Genomic DNA, 22,887 nt, shown 5'->3' with positions numbered 1-22,887 from the left:
ACAGTCTTTTCTGAAGGTTCTGTGAGTGAATCATAAGTCTATACAAAAGTAAACATATGATGAACATAGTTTGAAAAACAAAACCCATATGATGTTTCCCACCTACTCTTTTTTTTGTGTGTGTGTGAGAAAGGTTGGTCCTGAGCTAACATCTATTGCCAACCTTCCTCTTTTTGCTTGTGGAAGATTGTCATTGAGCTAACATCTGTGTCAATCTTCCTCTATTTTATGTAGGATGCCGCCACAGTGTAGCTTGACAAGCTGTGCTAGGTCCACACCCAGGATGTGAACCTGCAAACCCCATGCCGCCTAAACTGAGCACACAAACTTTACCACTACGCCACCTGGCAGCATCCCCCAACTGTGCCACCTGCTCTTTTTTCAGGCTGGTCCTCAAAGGATGCCAATCAATATCTTTTCTTCAAATAACTCAAGTAACATTGTTGGGTTAACTTTATAGTTTGGCTTCAGGTCACTTTTCCATCTCGGAAGAAAAGCAAATCCAGGAGACTTCTCAGCATGGATCATGACCTATCACCACACCTGAGAGAATTAAGAGTATTGATTCTCTTGTTCTGAAGCCCTCTCTCAGGAAAAGGATGATAGTATCCTCTTCCTATGTTGTCATTTATGTGCCCCCTTCCCATCTTACACAGTTTCTTTCTGTCCATTTTTTACGTGTCTTAACTCAGACTTGGCCTTGCCAGGTGAGAGTTGTGGATTCAGCCACACTGCCCACTCACAGGCAAGTAGCAAAAATAGCCTTTCTAGAATGTTCCTTTTGTCCATTCCCAGGAGGGAGTGCCATTGGAAAGGTAAAAGTTATGGGACTATCGTTACCATAGGCTGTGGACCAGTACTTCCAGTCAATCGCAGGTGAGCCACATAATGTGGAATTTTCACTCAGGGCATTTGTTCCCTCGGGCATATTTACACTTTCAGAGAAATTGACATTATGGTGTCAAATATTTGCATGGGGATTTTTCCCTCTTCAAGGACACACAAGTGCAATCCTTGACCTGGGACAACTAGGCCCACTAAAATGAGGGAATGTTTTTGAGGTGAGAAAGTCAGATAGTGTGTGATTGTATCATTCTCCAACCTTCATTCTCATTTCCTTGACTCTCATCCTTTCATTCCCCCAAAAGAAAGTTTTTCAAAGATCTTCCTCCTGCATGATCTCTCATATTCAGATAAAGTATGTATTTGCCCACGAGTCAGATCTCCTCTTCATACCTCTAACACAGTCTCCCCATTTTTAGTAAAGGAGCTTTGATTCCGGATTGGGAGTGGTAGGACTTATACTAAGTCCATACAATGTTAAACTTTTTACCCCATTTTGATATATTAACAGCAGTGACATGTCATCTTGGTCTATGAAGTGTAGTTGGTAGAATCAAACAGAAACACAATCTGTTGTTTCAAACCCTTGAGAGTATTGGCTTCAGTCAAAGGGTAATAAAGCTCGAAGTAGAAATCATGCTTATTCTAGTCAAAACCCATTTGAAGCCACCTGGAGTTATCGGTTAGGGTTCTACTAACCTACCTGCTAGCTCTTGCCCTTGAGGATCTTGCCTAAAGACTCTTAAAGCAATTCCTTTCCTCTTGGCCTTCTGGGCAATGTTTTACCAAATGAGGAAGAAATGTGTCATCTTTCTAACACCGCTATGCTCTGATTTCATATACCAAGTAACTAGCTCCAGGGGCCAGAACAAGCCTCAATCCTTGTGTTCCAGACTGCTTTTGAGTCAGCCAGGTGGTTTTCCAAGTGGGCATCTACATGACCCATTTTGATTCTTCTTGAGAATTCCTACAGAGATTTCTAAAATTGTATTCCCCCCAGAAAGATATTCTTAATCATCCAGTTATTGAAGGCCCATTTGATTGGCCAAACAGCAAGGCAATTGAGCAATCCCATTAGTCTATTAACACCCAAACACTATTCTAGGGTGGGAGTACCAAGTTTCGGTATTCCCAAATATAGCGCCTTCTATTATGCCCATTGTGTGGATTTAGCCTTGCCTTCTTCAACCAAGGTTTTACCATTCTCAGGGTAAACGGTGGCTGGTTTCCAAACTGACTTACAATTTCAGTGAATGATCAGAACATCAGGCAGCTTTCTTTGCTATAGGAAAGAGAGAATCATGATGTTTAAGCATTCAGCAATCGGCGCTGGCCTTTTGAGGGATTTCATCATTGGCCCTAACTGCATAGCTACAACCTGTTCTTGAATACGATATTCTCCCTCCCTTCCCCTCCTCCAGAGCTGCCATCAAGTATGCTCCTGTAAGCACCATTTCCATTTTATCAGGAAATTCTGCTGAGTTGCTCTGTCTTTATTGGAAGGTCTCTCTGATATTGCAGCTATTTGGGGGCTTAGAATTATTTGATGTCTCAGTGGCAGGATCTGTCCCCACCAGAGCCCAGTAACAATAGATCGACAATTGACTCCTGAAAGAATTATGCGTAGTTGCTGCATCTAGTGACTTACAATTCTAAAGTTCCAGCATTTTATGCTGAGATGCAATATTAGCAGAAACTCTAATTTGCATACACCCATTTGGTGATGCATCCAAAATGATTTTTATTTTAATTAAAGTTGATATATTCACTATGGATGGAAATCTGGCAATTCTGAAGGTTTTCATTTAGCATGACAAATTAAAATTGAGCGAAAGGTGAAACTGACGTATTTAATCTAGAATTCAGTAATGGCAAAGCCCTCTATTTTATATAATAAATGCATTCCGATTATGGGCTCGGGTGTAAGTGATGCCACAAGATGTCTTTTTCTTTCTTTCTCTCCAATCTGCAATTCCTTGGTAACTCTAATGCCTTCCACTGCAGTAGCCCTGGGCCCTCCAAGTTGTGCTTTCAGCTTTTGGACACTGCCCTCCACAGCTTCAGGTTCTTTTATGGCTTTGTCCTTTCATAACAGTGCCCTTATATAAGGGCACTAAACCTTTACTAACATCCACCATTATTTGCTTCAGGGTTATATCACTTGAGGCTGGCTCATTACAGGTTATCATCTCATAAACCTGAAGTTGCTGTATCCACAATATTTCAAATGCTTCAGAAGGACTGTTCCATTTTGCAGTACGTGACAGAGTTGCAACTTTGACTCTCAACGCACAAACCCTCTGTGTTCCCACCTCCATCAATGTCAAAAGAGGTAACATTTGTGCACTTAAAATTCTGGGGAATTGTTTGGACTGAACATGGCAACCAAACAAAGATTAATACTCATCTAGAACAGTCTCCTCCATTCCGTTGTGTTTACCATCGATTATTTGCCGCTTGATCATTTAAGCAAAGAAATGAAGATAGCAAAGATTCATAGGCAACTGATGGTACTTTTCAGCCAAGTGGCCCAACCCCTGACCTGTCTGTTACCATATGGTATTTAGATAGTGCATTTAGTCACGAAGAGTCGTAAGGAAATAGCCTCAGGAGGAAACATTCTATCTTTCCAAGTTCCCGGTAGACCTTTGGGCAAACAACGAGGCACTTTTGTTTGTTTGTTTCATACATCAGTCTCATTTTTTCTTGTTTTGTGTTTTATTATCTTTCCCTTCCCTGTCAGTGATTTCACTTTCATAAGACTGATTAGCAGAAACAGGAGTCTCCTATTTCTAGCATTTCCCCCCTCATTCAGCTTCTTGATTTCAATCCACTTCGCCAATGTTTTAGGGGTCAAAGCTGTATCAGCCAAAGTCTATGGCTAAGATTGGTCCCTGGGAATCTGCTTTAGAGCTTTGGCTACTTTAAACCAAGGGTAGGATGACAATTGTTTGGCATCAAAATCTCATAAAATCCTCAATACTCATTTTTTTCCCCAAATGCTTCTGATACATTGATTTGAGGGTCCAAAAGTCATTCCTTGTATTGCTCTGGACTGGCATTACCAGTCTAGGATCTAGGGTGTAGGGTCTTGGGTCTGGATTAAGGGACGTGAAGCTTAAATTCTAAGAATCTCCATTCTTAATTAGCTAGCTCTTTCATTACATCAATCCTTATTTAATCTCTTTTGAAGAAAATATATATATTTGTAATTTTTAGAGCATAGGAAGATAAATTGAGTCATACGAAATATCTTAAATTTCTTGTAATTTGGGATTCATCAAGTCCAAAAAATAGGAAAGTCATCCCAATTACATTCTGCTACTTGCCCATTTCATGTAGGGCATACAACAAAATTAGAAGAGTCCCTTGTCAATGAATCACTCACAATACAAATTGTTGAAAGAATTTTCAATATGGCAATAAAATAGAAAGAATAGTATCTCCTTGGTTTAGCCTAACATATTTGGACAAGTAGAGGAGAAAAGAATTGCTATATAGGAAACAAGAAGCTTCTTTGCACTAAGCCTGAGAATCAGTCATACTAATATTAGCACAACAAATGATTCTTCTCAACTGTCAAGAGAAACATGGCTTTGCAGGCAAATATTTTATTTCATTTTGGGGCCACAGGGCAGAGAAATGAGTTTTCTCTTCGGAGACATGAATTCTCACATTGCACTATCATCGATAGTCTTATATTTCTAGTTTATTCATTTATTCATTTTATTTGTTCCATTTTATCCTGTTTTCCCACTTCCCATTTCCATTTCCACTATAGGCAATCTTTCTAATGTGTTTGTTACATAAATGTTTAATATTATATTTATATACCTTTTAAATATATGTTCTTTTAAGATGGATGTACTTGTTCTGTGTGCATGCATATTCAATTTACATAAGTTATTGTATTATAGCTGTATTGTGTGTGTGGGGTTTCTTAAAACATTTTTTCTACCTATCACTTTATTTTTAAGATTTAGCAATATTTTGGGGGCATGGTTAATCCATAGTGTCTCTCTGCTGCTGGTCTTCCATAGCAGGCACTCACACCGCTGACAGTGACTTCCCCATTGATGAATACATAGAAGATGAACATCTTAGTATGTCATATCTCTGTGGGAGAATTTCTCTGGACTATTTATCCGCGACTGGGATTTCTGGGTCCTGAGATATACATATTCCTAATGTGAGTAAGTACTCTCAGATTGCACTGGCCTCGTTCCCATACCACTAGCACACAATTAAACTTGAAAACAACATATTAAGATTTTCAGAAATTGTTCCTGTGTGGCTGGAAAGAAAATGAGACCCAGAAATACTAGACAGAATGAATTTGGGTTTAGAATTCTATGACTTGATGATGATTTGTTGACAGTGCTTGATAAGGCTTCTGGACAATTCAGCACTGATTGAATATTTTGAGAGGCTGAAAGTTGTTGACTGCCTGAGGGGTAATGAGAAAACTACGACTTTTGAATTTCCTCTCTAGAATAAATAAGTACATATAGGTTCTTGGAGAAAATTATAAAACACTGTGTACTTCCAATATACTACAGATTTAACTTTATTTTCAAATAGATTTAAACATCTGCTTGTATAGGAAATAGATATATAGCTTTTCACTCCAAAAATCAATTACACAATAGAACACTCCAGGCAAAAGAATATAAAATTATGTTGAATTTTAGTGAAAGTAAAAATTCTCAGAGATTTTATAAAGTACAGATTGCCTATATCATTTCCTAAATGAAGTATCTCATCTCCTCACATACAGGTTGTTTATCAGATCTGATTTACGTATTTAGTCATAAGGAATGTTTTTTCCATTATTCAAATATTCATTCATTAAAACGATATTTATGAAATGCCTACTACACAGTGTCTACTGTTCTAGGTGCTGGGAATTCATGTATGCCTGTTTCTTTTTATAAATAAGGAATATACATCCATAAATGCAGACAAAGATAAAGATATGTATAAAGAGATAGATATCTACAATGGATTGTGTTGAGTCCCCAAAACTATAACATAATGTTACATAACAATGAGTTAGTCAGGAATAAATCTGAAGGTATTGTGGAGAGGAAAGCGCAGACTTTTGTCCTCGGGGAGCATCAGCATTCCTCAACACCATTTTCATCCCTCAGCTGATTCTGTGGTGGAGGAGCCCCATGAGTCATTTCAGGTATCTTGAGCAAGAACAAAATGCATATCCAGTAGAAACTGGTGAATAAATATTCAATAATTTCTATAATTGTAATCACACTGGCCCCACAAAAGAGGCCCAGTTGACCGCCAACATCTGCTGTAATAAAGCCAATAAAAGAAATTGAATAAATCACGTTTTTTCACAAAAGCAAATTAAACACTACTAGAATTTAAATTATTTGAAGTTAATAAGTTAATCATAAATGTTATTATATAAAGATCAGTTAATTGTATTATTTTCAGTTGGGTTTAAACAAAGGAATAGCAATTAATAATAGCTTGAAATAATATTCATATAAATCATCTCAAAAAGGAGAGAGAAAAAGCAAACATAAAATCTGTTTTCAAAAGTATAACTCAAAGTCTTTGGAGGCTATTAAATCTAGGAAAATTTATTAAACATCCTTAATAACTACAAATTCATTTTCATGTGTTGAATGAAGAACAGAAATGCAGGATTCACACGGCATTATTGGGCGATGATGTTTCCCAGAAACATACATTTCCAAGCAGTTTGGGCCTTCAAGTGTCCAAACTATTTCTTTTTAAACACTTGTAACATTTCACTAAACTCAAATATATTAACACAGTACTGCCTTCTTCTGAAGAAAATTTTAAAATCGACATATGTCTTTATTGTTTGTGCTTTTTTTATTGTGGTAAAATGTATACAACATAAAATTTACTTAACCATTTGTAAGTGTACAATTCTGTGGCATTAAACATATTTGCATTGTTGTACAATCATCACCACCATCCATCTCGGGAACTTTCTCATATTCCCCAACTGAAACTCTGTGCCCATTAAGCAATAATTCCCCACCGCCCCCTCCCCTTAACCCCTGGCGTCACCATCCCACTTTTTGACTGTACGAATTTGACTACTCTAGCACTGCCTTGTGAAATAGATTACATTATTAATCTTTTTCTCATTGCCCCGGGCCATTCTTCGGATCACGCTATTTTTGTAAAGTGTGGTAATCAAGCATAGCTTTCCCAAGAACTTTGAGGAATTGGTATATTTCCTCCCTATTCAAGAACTCAGCTGCCAGCGTCTGTCTGCTGTCTTTTTGCCTGAAACTGATACCCTCTTCTGTCTCCTACGTGTCTTCCTCTACGTGCAGTAAGATACAGAAAATGAGCAATTAAGTTTATTAAGGACTATAGGATGACAGAGTGTGAGCATACAGTGGTTATACCTTAAATGCCAAATTTTGCTTGCTCAGGATCTTCTCTGCAGCCCACTCTGGGTGCAGTTGTGTGTGAAAGTCTGAGGTGGCTGACATTCCACCCAGATGTGGCATTGCCGAAACACCACACAATAATCACTTGCTGACGGGGGATGTCTGAGGGGAAAGCAAGATGCTGAGTGTGAGTATGGGATGATGAACACCAGCCTTTTCTTTGTGAAAGCCCATGTGAGGTTTCCTGGAGATGTGCCTTGGTAGTGAAAAAGTGTTAGATTTAAATGGCAGGCTAATGGCAGGCTAATGTCAGGCCCTGTTGATTTTTTTTTCTCCGTCGATAAGCTAAATCTTAAACATGAAAGGAAAAATAACCTAATAGGCAATTTTTTTAATATTGAGGAACAGAGAAAGAACACTTACCAAGTAATTCAGACACACTCACTGCTTTTTGCTGCTGGGTTATCTTATAGTTTAAGTCACTATAGTTTATTTCAATGTTCACAAGATTCTCCCTGGGGATAAAAACAGAGTTAAGCTAGCTTAAGATTGTCAGCACTATTTTTAATTCCTATTTGACAAAGTACAGTGATATCCTTTTTTGGTTCAGGTGTTTTTTAACGTTGAATTAGATACACCATTGGATTCAATACTAACCACAATAGCTTCATTTGGAGGGCACTGTTGTCATGTTGGTATTTAGAGAAAAGAATGTTTTCTCTGACCCAATAATTTTTTTATATCTCATTCCTAAGAAACTGGAGAAAGATGTTAAATGTAAATATCTACAGAGTAGATGCAAACATTTAAGTGTGTGTCTAGTTTTAATTCAAATCTTAGTCCTGTCCTTTGTTACGTATATGAGCCCGGAGAAACCACGCGGTTTTCCTGAGTCTTGGTTTCCTCCTCTGTAATCAGGATTTTAGAGTTGGGATTTAAAAGTTGTGAGGAGGAGAAATTAAATAATGTATACAAAGGATTGCCGCAAAACCTGGCATATATTGGTGTTCAATAAATGGCAGTCATTAACTTTACATCATTAATATATTAGAACAGAGACTCTGTTTTCTTAATGTCTTCTAGAAATCTTTATATGTGACCTGAGCGGCCAAACAGTATTTTAAAATGATAGCTCTTTATATAGCCTTGGACACCCTCACACTCTCTATCTCCAGCCCAGTAGAGACTGTGAACTCCAATAATACATCCAATCGCCTCTTTGTATTTCTACTTGGATATTCAATAGGTATTTCAAACTGATATATTCTAATTCTAACTCTTGATATTTCTCCATTTTTAGTTTTATAACACTGCACAGCCAACCTATCAGGAAATATTTGTTATACCTTCAAAACATATCCAGAATCCAACCTCTCACCCCATTCACTGCTGCCACCTGTGCCTAAGATTCCACCATCTCTCACCTGGATTTTCCCAATGGCTTCCTGACTGGTCTTTCTGCTTCCTACTAAGGTACTTCACTTCAACAGATACACACTCTCTGTTCTTCACACAATCACTAAAAGAATACTTCTGCAACTTGCAAATCATATCACTCTTCTGCTAAAAACCCCGCGGTATACTCTAAGTAAAACTCCTCCATGGCCCTATAAGATTTCTGCCACCCACCTCTTCATTTCGACCTTCTTCAACTCATGCCCTGCCATTCTTGGCCATTGATTACTCTTCTTCCTGACACACCAGCCTCCATTCTAGTCTATCCATACACAAGGCACGCTGTTGGCTTAGAATCTTCCTCTGCATTTGATTTTCCCTCCTTCTGGAATGTTCTTCCTACATATACTATGGAGGCTAGTTCTTATATCTCTTTTAGGAAAGCAGTTTACAAAGTGTGGTGATAGACCCCTAGGGGTTCCCCAGTATCTTTTTTGGAGGTTCATGAGATCTAAATTATTTTCATAATAGACTAACATATTATTTGACATTTTCACTACGATTGTTATTTCAAGAAAAGCTGCACCAGCCACTTTTTACATGGAACATGACTTTTACTCGAAAGAATGATTGACAAACTATGATAGTGATATTAATGGTATTTAATTAAAAATTGATACCAAAATGAAATGTATATTGTATAACAAAATATATCAGTATTTGGCGAATCTGCATAATGCAGCAAATTTTTCTAATGACCATCAAATGATGTTCAAAATCATGCATGGGTAAACTATCCACTCAAAGTGCAAGATCAATGGATATTAATATAATTGAGTATAAAAAATTCATTGACATGTTTTTGATATTTCATTGCTGACAGCTTTCAAATGCCACCCTTCCCTCTTCTTGCCCCAAAGAGGTAAACTGATAAGAAAGCCTACACACTTCCTCCTTTACACCGGGGAAGTTTAAACCACACAACCTCTGGCCCATATTTGAGATCTCTCATCCAAGTCCCACCGCATAACCACAATGAAAGGCAAAGCTGATTGCCTCTCCTTGTACTCACAAGTCAAGAGGGTATCTGCTCAAGAGCCTGCCCTACTCTCCCCAGACAGTCTCATCATGTGAGGAGTAAATTTTCATCGTGCCCTCTTGATGCATCTGCGGCATCTTATATCTCAACATCCAAATCGAATTTGGAGTGAGGAGTTGACCACACTCCCTGCAGGGCAATCACAAGACACATATTACAATCAACATTTCAGGAACTACCACTTGTTGAGATTTGATATGTTATTGAAGAAAAATTCCACAATTATCTATAAAGCCTATTAAAATATGCCTCCCTTTCCAACTGCATATCTGTTTGATGCAAGATTTTCTTTACAGTTTTCAACCAAAAACACATAAAGCAACAGACTAAATGTAAAAATGAGAATCTGTCTTCTTTTAACTCAGACACAAAAGAAAATTTACAAAACTCTAAGACAATATCACTCTTGGTCCTAAATTTTTTTGTTTTGGAAAATAGTTACTGTTTGTAAAAAGCTCTTATTTATGATACCATACAATAAATTTATTATTGCTGTTTTAATTGAATTAACGAATAAAAATTTTCACAGTTTAAATTTCTAATATGGCAAACATTGATACTTACAACTCACAAAAAGAAAAGCTCAATGGACTCCTCAGTAATTTTTAAGAGTGCAAAGGGAACTTGAGACCAAAAAGCTTGAGAAACTCTGCTTTAGGTCTCTACTCAGTTGTCACCTTCTCAGGAAGATCTAACCTGGTCACTATACACAACCCTGGGAACACCTTCCTTGACTCTGGCTTCCCCAGGCCATTTTTCTGCTTCCTTCCCCTCCACAGCACTTCACACCATCTGACATGATGATATGTATTTATTCTCCATCTCCACATCAAGGGAAATAAGTGCAGGAGGCAGGGTTTTTGTCTTTGCACACTGGGCTCCCTACTGCTTAGTAGCCCCAAATCTTGACTCAGAATAGGTGCTCACTGTGTATCTGTAAAATGGACAAATAAGGGAACAAATTAAGATGAAACCAATGAATGAATGATAAATGTTAACCTTTCTGTCTTATAAGCCTAGGTGCAAACCAAGCACCTGATGATTTGCAGATGGCAATAATAATTGTCTCTAAGAATGGATTCTTCAAAAAGAGAAGAAAAAACAAGTGTTGGCCAGGATGTGGAGAAAAGGAAACCTCTGTGCATTGTTGGTGGGAGGGTAAACTGGTGAAGCCACTATAGAAAATAGTATGGCATTTCCTCAAAAAATTAAAAATAGACCTGCCATATGATCCAGCAATTCCACTTCTAGGTATTTATCTGAAGAAAATGAAAACACTGACTCAAAAAGATACATGTACCCTCATATCCATTCCAGCATTATTTACAATAGTGAAGATATGGGAACAATCTATGTGTCCATCAACAGATGAATGGATAAAGAAAATACAGTTTATAGATGCACACACACATACACAATGGAATACTACTCAGCCATAAAAAAGAAAAAATTCTTGCCATTGGCAACAACATGGATGGACATTGAGGGCATTATGCTAAGTGAAATAAGTCAGACAGAGAAAGATAAACACCACATGATTTCACTTATATGTGGAATCTACAAAACAAAACCAAGCTCACAAATACAGAGAACAGGTTGGTGGTTTGAAATGGGTGAAGAGGTGGGCAAAATGGGTGAAGGGAGTCAAAAGGGACAAACTTCTGGTTATAAAATAAGTCATGGAGATGTAATGTACAGCATAACAATTATAGTTAATAATACTGTATCACAGATTTGAAAGTTGTTAAAATAGTAGATCTTAAAATTTCTCATCACTAGAAAAAAAATTCTGTAACTATGCATGGTGATGGATGTTAACTAGACTTATTGTGGTGATTGTTTCACAATATATACAAATATCAAACCATTATGCTGTATACCTGAAATTAATATAATGTCGTATGTCAATTATACATCAATTAGGAAAAAAAAGAATGGCTTCTATTAGCAAAGTTTCCTGGAATTATGTGGTGTTCTTTAATATATCTAAGGAACATGGCTGTAAATTGCTTTCTTTATTGTTTACAGTTTTAGAAATCAATCTTCCCAAATACACTTAATTCAAAATATATCATTAATATATTTACTTAATTTTCATTGGTTTAACGCTGGGTAACAGGAGAATGTATTGTGTTTAAGTAAATAATCAGGGAATAGAGCAATATTTACAAATAATAAAACAGTTGCCAAAGTGAAGGAAATACTAAAGTTGTCTTGGAAGTCCAGAAATTTTAATAATATTGCAATCATTTTATCCTCCATTGTGCATCTAATTTACGTGAGCGCTGATAATACTGTTTAACTTCCAAAGCACAAAACTCATAACCATTTCCAAGCATTATCCATCTGTTTTTGAGAGAAGATAAATTCATCCTTCACAAAAATACTGTCATATTTACTCAACTTCTCTGAGGCAGGTGACTTGCCCAGTAATTTGAGTCTCACTGAATCTGTGCCTCAGGCTAATAGTGGCCATTGTTCAGGATTTAGGGCCAAGAATATTTGTTTGTATCAGGAGAGGCATGATTATTAAATAAAATCTAGATTTTAATAAGGGTAAGGAGATCAAAGAAAAATTGTGTTTATTACATGTACAAAAGACTAAGGAAATGCTTCCAGGTGCTTGAGTATGAGTATTGCATTAGGGGAATGAACTGGTTTTGCCGAAAGCCAACAATTTATCCAACTTTTACTTGAACATTTATTAAATTAAAACAACAATTTAAAAAATTTATTTGTGGGGCTGGCCCCATGGCCAAGTGGTTCAGTTCATGCGCTCCACTTTGGTGGCCTAGGGTTGGCCAGTTCGGATCCTAAGTGTGGACCTACACACTGCTCATCAAGCCATGCTGTGGCAGTGTCCCACACAGAGAAACCAGAAGGACTTACAACTAGAAGATACAACTATGCACTGGGACTTTGGGGAGGGAAAAAAAAGAAGGCTGGCAGCAGATGATAGCTCAGGGCCAATCTTCTTCACCAAAAAGCATACCTTAAAAAAAAATCCACTTGTTTTACTAGTGAAATCGACCTCAATTCAACCACAATTGACCCCTATCTTCACCTCCACACTGCCTGCTTCTAGCAAGCTAAGCTTCTTATCATCTTCATCAGGGGATTCAGCAGCTGCCACATGAGGCCCTGCATTGGTCATAGTCTGGGGTTGGTTTGCACCCCAGGAAGAAACAAATACAAGCTTGATAATTAAGTTAGGGGTTTCTTTGTTTTAAATCTGACTGCTAGCAGGTTTTCACATCTGCTCTCCTGACAAACTGCGTTTGTGTTTTCTGATTGACTTCTCTTTGATTTCTGGCACATGTGCACAAACCAGTTGCTTAATTGTATGTGCGCCTTCTAACCCCCGGCTCTAGCCAGGATTTGGACACCCCTGAGCCCAGCGGCATTCATTCAGCTATTCGCCTTAGTCCTTCCGGTAACGGCCTCTACGATTTACAACCATGTAAAGTCCCTACAAATCGATTACGTGAGAAGATTAATTGGAGAGCTATTTATAAAAATATAAGCTTTACCAAAACAACCAATGCTCTCCACAGTCATCTTATTTTATACATGGGTTTCTTTTCTCATTTGCCAATATGTCTCCAAAATCATGCCTACATTCTCTGCATATTAAATAATTATAAAACTCAGGAGTTCCCTTTTAGTCAAAGTCACACAGGGTGTTCTTCTCAGTCATATTTAAGTAGAACAGGAATAATATTATAAGTCAATCAGCTTCGCATATTAAAATGGAATCCAAATTGATGTCTGCACTGGAGACAGAAGTGTTAACAAAGCTATGATTGCAAATTTTCTAGCTTTCTATTTTTTTATCTGCTAAGTGTTTGAAATCATATCCTAGCAACCCTTCCTGGATGAAAATCCTTTTTCTTCTTGATTTGTAAAGATCATTTTATTATCTAGGCATTTATATGCGGAGAGCATTTTTTCACTTCATTAAAATAAACACCAAGCTAACCCTGGAATCAAAACCTGCTTTCAAAGTTACCTACTTGGTTGTTCCAAAGTAAATCAGCTTTTAATTAGTCAAGATATTTATATTATGTACTGCTGTTTCAGATCCTTCGCTTGAAAACATGAATCAAAAACAAAGAGAAATGCTAAGGTTGCTCCCTGATTTCAAAAGAGAGAACTCTTTAGAAGTTTGATTTGTGCAGTATGGTGAAGCAGAAAGAGACCTAATCTAACCCTCAGTTAATCAGAATTGGAATTGTATGTCTCCCTGGTTAACACATGGAGACCAGAGTCATGGGTCTTGCGCATGAGTTCTCTCTGTGCCTCTGACTATGTTCATAGGACAGTTACTTGAAATACAGTGTGCTTCAGTTCCCTCATCTGTAAAATAAGAATAATAACTTGTGCTCGATCTACCTTATACAGTTGTTAGGACACTCAAACTATATACTGTGCGAGTAAGGAATTGTCATATTTTAAAGCATTAACAGATATTAGTCAGCATTATTGTTCTCCCCAGTTAGGCCAATAAAGGTAAGATTGTGAGCAAATTGTCAAGCAGGCCTCATTCTACTTTTCACACAATTCAATTAAGGGATCGAAAGAGGTGATTTTATCTACTTTTTAAACTCTAGGCTTTCATTGTTAATTCAGTGACGTAAGCCCTTGCTTCCTTTGATCAGAATTTTATTTCCTGAGTCTTCAAAAGTTTTGAGTAAAGACAATATTCACATTAATTACAAAGAATTTACACGACTAAAAAGATTACCTGATATATTTCGGGCTTCGATTCAACTTCTTGGAAAGATATTTCAAAGCTTTTAGACTTGGAAAAGTGGAATAAGAAATAGTAGCAGGGTATCCTGTCTCTTCACAGGGAACAGGGCAGCTAGAATTATGTGTCCCCATTGTACACAGTCCCTGAACTTCAATGTGGTCTGGAACGAAAAGCAGGACAGGAGACTCAGACAAGAGGACTATTTCACAGTGGGAAGGACAGAGCTCTTTAAAATTTTATCATTTTGCTTTCAGGGCTAAAAAAAGTGGTTAACAAGTTCTATCACTACTTTCTTAACAAGTGGTGATTATATTTTATTTCTATTTTAGTATAAGTACAGCAAAGGAGACAGAATATAAAACATAGTTGCTATGCTGCATTCATTGAGTCACTGGATTCAGATCTTTGTTGGAAATAAGAAATTCTTTCCAGAGAGTCTCTGGGCCTATTTCCAAAAACTATCAGACATTTGGGCAGAAGAAAGATGCAAAGTTGTTCGTGTGACCTTGTGTCACTTTGAGAGGAACTTTTAAATGTAATCCTGAAAGCCAATGACTCAAGTTTAAACTAAACGTATCCTTGGGGTTATCTCAGTTTATAAAGGTGTGAAACATGCTGCTGGAAGTTTAGAGCGTTTTATTTCCCTGGACCCCAGGGACTTCTAAATCAGCCTCCTAGTCCTGTCCCCTGTTCTCTCTTGGCCCCTGTAGAGCAACCGGGCTCTCCATGCAAATGCGTCCTGGAGAAGTCCCTGCAGGAGGTGACATGTGCTTCCAGCTTTCCTTTGGACCATCTCCCAGTGTCTGATCTCAGCGCTCCTCACTCTGGGTAGATATTCTGGTTCTTGCTTTCCCCACGATTTTGTTCCTGAAACTCTTTGCTCTTGTGACCCTTTGTTCACCAAGACCCACTAATAATGACTAACTTTGGGCTTGTTTTCCAGACTAACTTTGCTACTTCTCAGGGCGTGACTTCAGCACACATCCCTTAGTTCTTTAAGACTACTGGCAATAAACACCACACTTGCCTTATACTCACACATACGTGTACACTCACACACATACACTCTTTTATATTCACACACTCACACACTTACACATTCCCATACACACACCCACAACAAACACACTTCTGACCCCTTATCCCACAACAGTCCTTGAAGAACTGCATGCATGATTCACTTCCCCAAGCTCCCCCCAGCCCCCATCAAGGATAGAAAACCACAAGAAATTCGGCAACATAACTGCAACTCCAATGGTCAGTAATGAGACCTCTGCACAAGGCATACCTCAGAGATATTGTGGGTTTGGTTCCAGACCACTGCAATAAAGAGAGTATCGCAATAAAGCGATTTACGTGAATTTTTTCGGTTTCTCAGTGCACACACGTTTGTTTACAGTATACTGGATGTCTATTAAGTGTGCAATAGCATTATGTCGAAAAAAAACGATGTACATATCTTCATTTAAAAATACTTTACTGCTAAAAAATGCAAATGTTGTTGGAAAGATGGCACTGATAGTCTTGCTTGACTCAAGGTTGCCACAAACCTTCAATTTGTAAAAGACGCAATTTCTGTGAAATGCAATAAAGTGAAGCACAATAAAACAAGGTATGCCTGTATTCAGCTTGTAAGCTATTAAAAAAATATAAGATCTCTTCTACCCATACCCAGACCATGAAATATTTTACAACCATTATAAAGAAACTGTTAAATCTACTCCTGCTGTCCTGGAGATAGTTCCAGAATGGGTTAGAAAAGCAAGTTTCATAGAAGGGTATATAATGTGATGCCATTTTAATAACAATAGGTGACTTAAAGTCATGACTATGAAGCTATATATGTGGAGAAAATGATTGTAGAATATACTAGATTGCTAACGTTGGTTGGGGGTTAAGACAAGAGATAAGTAAGCAAAAAAAATGCTGTTTAAGAAGTGTCCCCAGTAAATATAGCATGTATGACTGTGATTCTATTTCTGTAAAAATTTTATATCTGTATTTATATATAGTATATGTATAATGAAACGAATGAATGAAAGGATGGCCACCTAAATCATGACAGTAACTCTCAAAGTGATGAAACTTCTGCTGACTTTCCAATGATTCTTTTCTATTCTGTGATGTTTGAACTAATCACAAGCATGCTTTATGTATACGAAAAAACAACAAAGCTATTTTGATTGTAAAAAATGTATAAAAGTTTTTTTTAAAAAACATAAAAATTTAGAAATAAAACCCAGACCTTTCTTGCTGTTACTTTGTCACTGCATATGTTTAATTCAGATGCATCTTGAAATTAAAGGAGTTTTTGTTTTACTGTCTATGTCTATGTAAGCTACTGTTCTTAATTTTAAAAACATTGAAAAACTTCCTCTTATAGTCTCTATTCTGTTTCATTTCTGGACTCTCCATAATATGGTTTAATGTCTTGTATTACTTTGAGCAACTTTCATATAAATCCTGAAAATAAGGAAATAAATTAAGCCACTTACCAAGTGTAGGAGAAACACAGTTGTAAAACTTTTGTAGGTTACACTCTGTCCCATTTCCTTAAAAATAATAAGTGTAAATATAGAGATTTTACATGAATGAAATGTGACACACTCACAAAAATACCTTTATTACAATCATCCATCTGTCTGTACATTTATTCTTTTGCAAAAACCGTATGAAAACATGCTATTCCCCAATGAAAATATACGTTAGGAGGAAGAATAATAATGTTTTTGTTTATTTATATCTGTCTATATCATTCTAAAATCTTTTAAGTGGTAATAACAATTTTAAAATGTTGTTATCTTTTGAAATTTAAAATTACTTTCATATTTATCACCTCATTTGTTCCTACCCTAATCCTGTGATGTGGGAATCGTCAGTTTACAAATGAAGAAATTGAGGCTCAGAAAGTGGCTTGCTGGAGCAGTTTGGGAGGCCTCGGCTCATTCTGTTCACTTTCTATCCTCCTCTCTCTATCCATTGCTTTAAACACATAGATATATTCACACCCTCACACACCTGGTGGGCTGCCCTTTCTAACAGTAGGATGGGGCAGGTAAGCACCAAGATTCGTTAAGCACTCGCTATGGACCTTCAGACAAATTTAGGATCAATATTTAACAGAGCTGGTGTTAATCCCAGGCTGATTCGAAAGCATTAGCCTCTGCACCTTAATACAGTATTGGTCTGTTGCTATAACCCATGGGATCCTGGGATTTGCCTCAATGTTTAGTCAATGGTCCTGAAAATAACCAAAAGAGAATGTCCCTTTACAATTTGTGGAAAAGTTTGGCTAACTAGGAGGGAATGCTCTTTGTGAAGCGACTGAAAGAAGCAAAAAAAGAAAAAAAAATCCTCCTCCAACGTTAAATGAACAAACAGCCTGTCTTTTCTAAAGCGTGCCTTACTTGGTGCAATGATATTTTTCCCATTACAAAGAACAATAAAATTTTGGAAAGAGTTCCTATCTGCAAAGCTGATTTGGGGGATTGCCTCTGTAAAATTGTTAGTGGAGGCACTTTAGCTCCTTCCCTTAGTGTCTCCAGATCTCACTTTCCTCACCTCTGAGCAGACTTAGAGGGATATGTGAGTATCAAACCAAGTAAGACATGATCCTGAAGGCACTTCCAGCCTGAAATTCATGCACATGTCATGGTTTGTCTTTTATATTTCATCTTACCTGGTTTCTGGTCCATATTAGTTATTCAGTTGTAAGAAGTAATACATTTTTAAATTATAAACATTATTTTCCATCTATCAATTCAGACTTTTTTCCAGTAACTTTGGAAAGATAATGAGGAAGGACAAATCAGACCCAGAGATAGTAGCTTTACAGAATGGCAGCTTTGGAGGGGCCAGAGACCAATAATCAGAATTCTAGAAAGAAAAAAGTGATGATTCTCAAAATTCCTGAGACATAGTTTGCCAAGTAGAGAGAGTTGTTATAAAGGCAGAGGTAGCATTAGTATATCTATGTGTGAAAGGTAGTGTAGTGTTGTGTGCAAGGGACCATAGTGGCAAATTTACACAGCCAAACTGGTTTGCCTTTAATACACTCTACATTTCTTTATAAATATGCTGGAGAAGAGGGAATGAAGGAAATCTGAATAAAAATATCCAACACTTAGAAAATATTTTATGTATTTTGCCCCAGGTACTTTTTTTTTTGTGGTGAGGAAGGTTCATCCTGAGCTAACATCTATTGCTAATCTTCGTCTATTTTGTATGGGGGATGCCTGCGCAGCACGGCTGATGAGTGGAGTAGGTCCACTCTAGGGAACTGTGCCCATGAACCCAGGCCACCCGAGAGCGAGCACAGGGAACTTGAACCACTCCGCCATGGGCCGGCCCCAGGCACTTTTTAAACCACTTGCTCCTTTCATCCTGGTGACAACCCCATAAGGTAGTACACTATTCTCCCCGTTCCACAGGAGGTACAGAGAGGTTAAGTCCAAGGCCACATAGACGAGAAATTGTGGAGCTGAGACGAGCAGCCTGGGTCAGCGTCCGGCTTTTACCCACCCTGCTGTGCTGCCTCCTTTCATGTTTGTCTCAGCTACCCCCGGCTCTGGAAATGATTCGAGTTGTGTGGAAAGGGAGCCTGGAGTCTCATTTCTAGCCACAAAGCAAAGAATTTCCAAATAATGAAATCTACATAGTCAGATTTGTATAGATGGTCTAATTTTTGTTTCAAATTAGAAAACCACGATGAACAGGTTTAGATATTTGAGAGCACGCAATTTTACATTTTGAAAATAAGAATTGGGGACTAGCCCTGAGAACACAGTTTTATTTTCCTTTCCAGAAATCTCTGACATGATTCCATGATTTGATATCTATCAGTCGAGATTGTGTTTGTCTAGTGGTTGACTTTCCTACGGGGAATTTGATAGGAATGGAAAACAATTTTATGATATGCTGATTTCCTATGTTTCAAATTAAGTAAATATAACTAAATGAGGGGAAAGCTGTCATTCTTTATTTACCAGGAAGAAGAAAAGGTAAACATCCACATTGCTTTTCTATGTGCTGTGCTTTGCATTCCTTCAAGCAACCAGACGTGCTGTAGGTACTAAAATTCTGCAGCTTCATGTTAGGGTTGCATTCTCCCCAAGGGTATTCTTGATGAACTCTCTTAAGATAAAATAAACGCTGGGTTCAGGAGATTTATCTGAGTCAATCTACCCCCAAAAGAGAGGCTGGTAGATGATTTTACTTTTCTCTGAGAGCTCTTGGATTCTTTTTTTTTTTTTTTAGTTGACTACACTTGCTTATTTTGCCTACTCTATTGACCTGAAAATCTCTGAAAATCTCTATTATAGTGGTCCTTTAATATATGTCCCAATGCTCTGTACCTGTAGTGAATCAATAAAATCAGACAAAGTGCTCTGAAAATTAACTGATCTGAGGAAAAATAATATGATTTATGGAAACGTGTTAGCATATCAATCAGCCCACTCACAAAACAGCAACTAAAATCACCAAAAAAGACTCTTTATTGAGCAACGATTATGTGCCAGGCAATATGATAAGTGCTTTCTTTATATTATTTCACTTAAACGTCATAATAACTGTGAAAAAGAAATATTATCCCTCTCCCTCAGTGCAGAGAGGAGATGGGAACTTAGCAAGCTAACTAAGAAAATTGCAGAGCAAGTGGCTGGCAAATGGAAGTCTGCCAGACACGTCTAATTCCAAGATTCCTACTCTCCCCACTTATTTTTCCCCTCTCTGGAACATCCCGTAGAGAAAACATACAATTGTGTCTCCTCATACTTGTTGACACTTCCCAACTCTAAGGCACTTAAAGTTACCTTGGATTTGCTAGGCTTGCCAACTTTCAGTTACATTGTATGTGTGAATTCACTGTTTTTACTAAATATATGCATCCTAGTAAAGGAGAAGAATCTGAAATGAAACTGCGGAATGCCCGGGATGTTCTAAGGGCATGGGAGAAAGAAGTTTCTAGTGAAAAGTATTATTTACGTATAAATCCATTTACTACCCCACCGAATTCCCTCACTCTACATTTTGCCAATATTTACCTTCACTTGGCGGATTGCTACCCGTGCATGCATTCCCACAGGGGACAACAAGCCTAAACCATCAAACTGTGGCACCTTCTTTGGTGAATGGATGACAAAGACGACCCCAGCATCAACAAAACCAAGGGCTGGGTCATCAGTGAATTTCGCCTGTAACAAAAATCCCATTTTTACCAAATTACAAATAGATAATTCTGCACGTTTAAGATTTCATTTCATCTCATGACAGCACTTGACTTACTTAAAGTCAAATATTTCATATCAGTATTCAATCCCTTTTTATATAAATGCTGTGAAAATTAAACACCTAAGACATACTTGCCACGGTTGAATCACATTTGAAGGCCTTGGCAGTTTTCTGGAGATCACTGCGCCTTACACGAAGGCCGTAGTACGTGTTATGACTGTTAATCAGTCGATATCATCTGGCTCTCTCCTTACCTTCTAGTTGCTTCCTCCTTGGCTGTTCTCTTTGCTTCACTTGTTTTAGAAAATCGTTTGGCCCTTTTCTCCTCTTTGCAATTAAAATCTCCAGCCTTATTTAAAATTCAAATTCATTTTCCCAGAACAGTAAAGACTTAAGCACTATTTATTTAACACCAGCGCTCTTCTTCCATAAATCTATGTCAGATGAAGACAGTTAAGACTAAACTTCTGGTGATTTCGTTATTAGTTGTCATTTCAGGCTATAAGGAGAAGGAATGGACTCAGAATATGATGAATTTTTCCGTGAATGGGTCCACTGCATATGTAATTACATTTAATAAACATCCTTAATATTCCACTTGTAACTCAAGACCCTGTTTCTCCTGGATTTATTATGACTCTAAGAAATACTTAACTGGTTAGTCTGGAGAAATATTTAAGTGCCATTTACTTATGAAATGTTGCATTGAATTTGAAGGTGTTAATTGTATTCTAAAAATATTTGGGAAATTCTAGGTTGTAAAATTCATAATATAATATTTGAGCTGACCATATGGCTAATACTTGAATGATTCGAAAATATTTATAGAATACATATGCAAGCATGGGGACAAGCAGTGCACTGTGCAGTGCTATATTGGAACACATCTGAAGAGAAATTCTTCGAAATATCCGATGGCCTCAGTCAGCTGGATTGGGAGGTGGAATAGTTTGATAGACTTTGGGGAGAGTAGGTTTATTTCTCAATTTTGCCATTGATTGTGTGGTTTTGGATACTTAATTCATCAGCATTTCAGAATCTTCATTTATAAAACGACAATAATTGAGACGAATCTCTCCAAATGTGTAATATTAGAAACAGTTGTGCAAGACAGACATGAGAATTAACCTCGGGTGGGAGCTATACCAGATACCCTTGAAGGTACAACCCTTGCACTTCTTAGGTGTCTCAACATCTTCCTCCCAGACGTAAATACAGACTTTTTGGACTAGTTACAAATTTACAAAAGCTAGTCTTAGGCAAAGTCTTTTTACACAATGTTCTTTACACAGCACTTATTTTTTTAATCACCTTTTCAGACTATAGAGTCTATGGTTTATCAAATGTGTATGTATGGCTTCTTTCTAAAACATATTGCCTTATTTACATGAAAATCTATCTAAAAATTATTTTTAAAATACATAAAGTCATCTTAAATTAACTATATACATTGTGATTTAGAAACCTCCAGTTTCCTCATTTTGTGGCATGAACATTTCCAAAGTCACAATAATGTTAGTCAGTAGGATAGCTAAAAATATCCAGGTTATGCCTCTAAATTTTGTCTTTTTAATCTCTAAGTCAGTAGTTGCATCCATGAGATTCTAGGCTAAATTGACAAAAACCGAAATAATACCCAATTTGTGGAATTTGAAGTTTGACCTCTTTGCCACTATATTCTGTTGCTGTATTGACGTTAAATCATAAAAATAAAACAAAACACAGGAAATCACATTAACATTCTGTGATGCTGTCTAACATATGAACGGCCTTCTGTATTTATTCTCTTCATGAAAGCCAGGGAACAATTTGACAGGACAAAATATTTTAATCAAATCTTTTGAAAACCCTGCCCATTCTGGTTTGTCTTGAATCCTGTCTAAATTTAAGAAAATTCAATGCCTGATTGACATTGAAGAGCAAGTTTAAGCCTCTTCCAGAGACACTCACTTTGTTCTTTGCTTGTATATTTTCACCATGATTAAAAGTGAAACAATTTCCATATTCAGTGAAGATATGCGCAAAATCCTCCAGTATGAAAAGGAACCAAATAAAACACAATCAGTTGGGTGTTTTAATCACTTTTGAAGTTCAAATTGCTATAACTTTTTTGTTTTAATCACAGATGTCTAAATGAGAATGCATAAATAGCAGAAAGAATAGAAAATCTG

General features: G+C 37.2%; 1 protein-coding gene across 1 annotated transcript in view; it reads right to left on the bottom strand.

The window, feature by feature from the left end:
• Window positions 1-5,394: 5,394 nt before the first annotated feature.
• Window positions 5,395-22,887, bottom strand: part of ASIC5 (acid sensing ion channel subunit family member 5) — a 38,977-nt gene continuing 21,484 nt past the window's right edge. Inside the window, exons 7-13 of the mRNA XM_008537730.2 lie at window positions 22,619-22,744; window positions 20,530-20,679; window positions 19,471-19,618; window positions 16,981-17,037; window positions 14,477-14,645; window positions 7,662-7,753; window positions 5,395-6,151 (exon numbers count right to left, since the gene is read on the bottom strand). Coding sequence (XP_008535952.2) covers window positions 5,961-6,151; window positions 7,662-7,753; window positions 14,477-14,645; window positions 16,981-17,037; window positions 19,471-19,618; window positions 20,530-20,679; window positions 22,619-22,744 — 933 coding nt within the window. The 3' untranslated portion in view covers window positions 5,395-5,960. The remainder of the gene's footprint in view (window positions 6,152-7,661; window positions 7,754-14,476; window positions 14,646-16,980; window positions 17,038-19,470; window positions 19,619-20,529; window positions 20,680-22,618; window positions 22,745-22,887) is intronic.

This window comes from Equus przewalskii, chromosome 2, assembly GCF_037783145.1.
Source record: "Equus przewalskii isolate Varuska chromosome 2, EquPr2, whole genome shotgun sequence".
Classification (NCBI taxonomy): Eukaryota; Metazoa; Chordata; class Mammalia; order Perissodactyla; family Equidae; genus Equus; species Equus przewalskii.
This window is presented reverse-complemented; position numbering and strand designations above follow the sequence as displayed.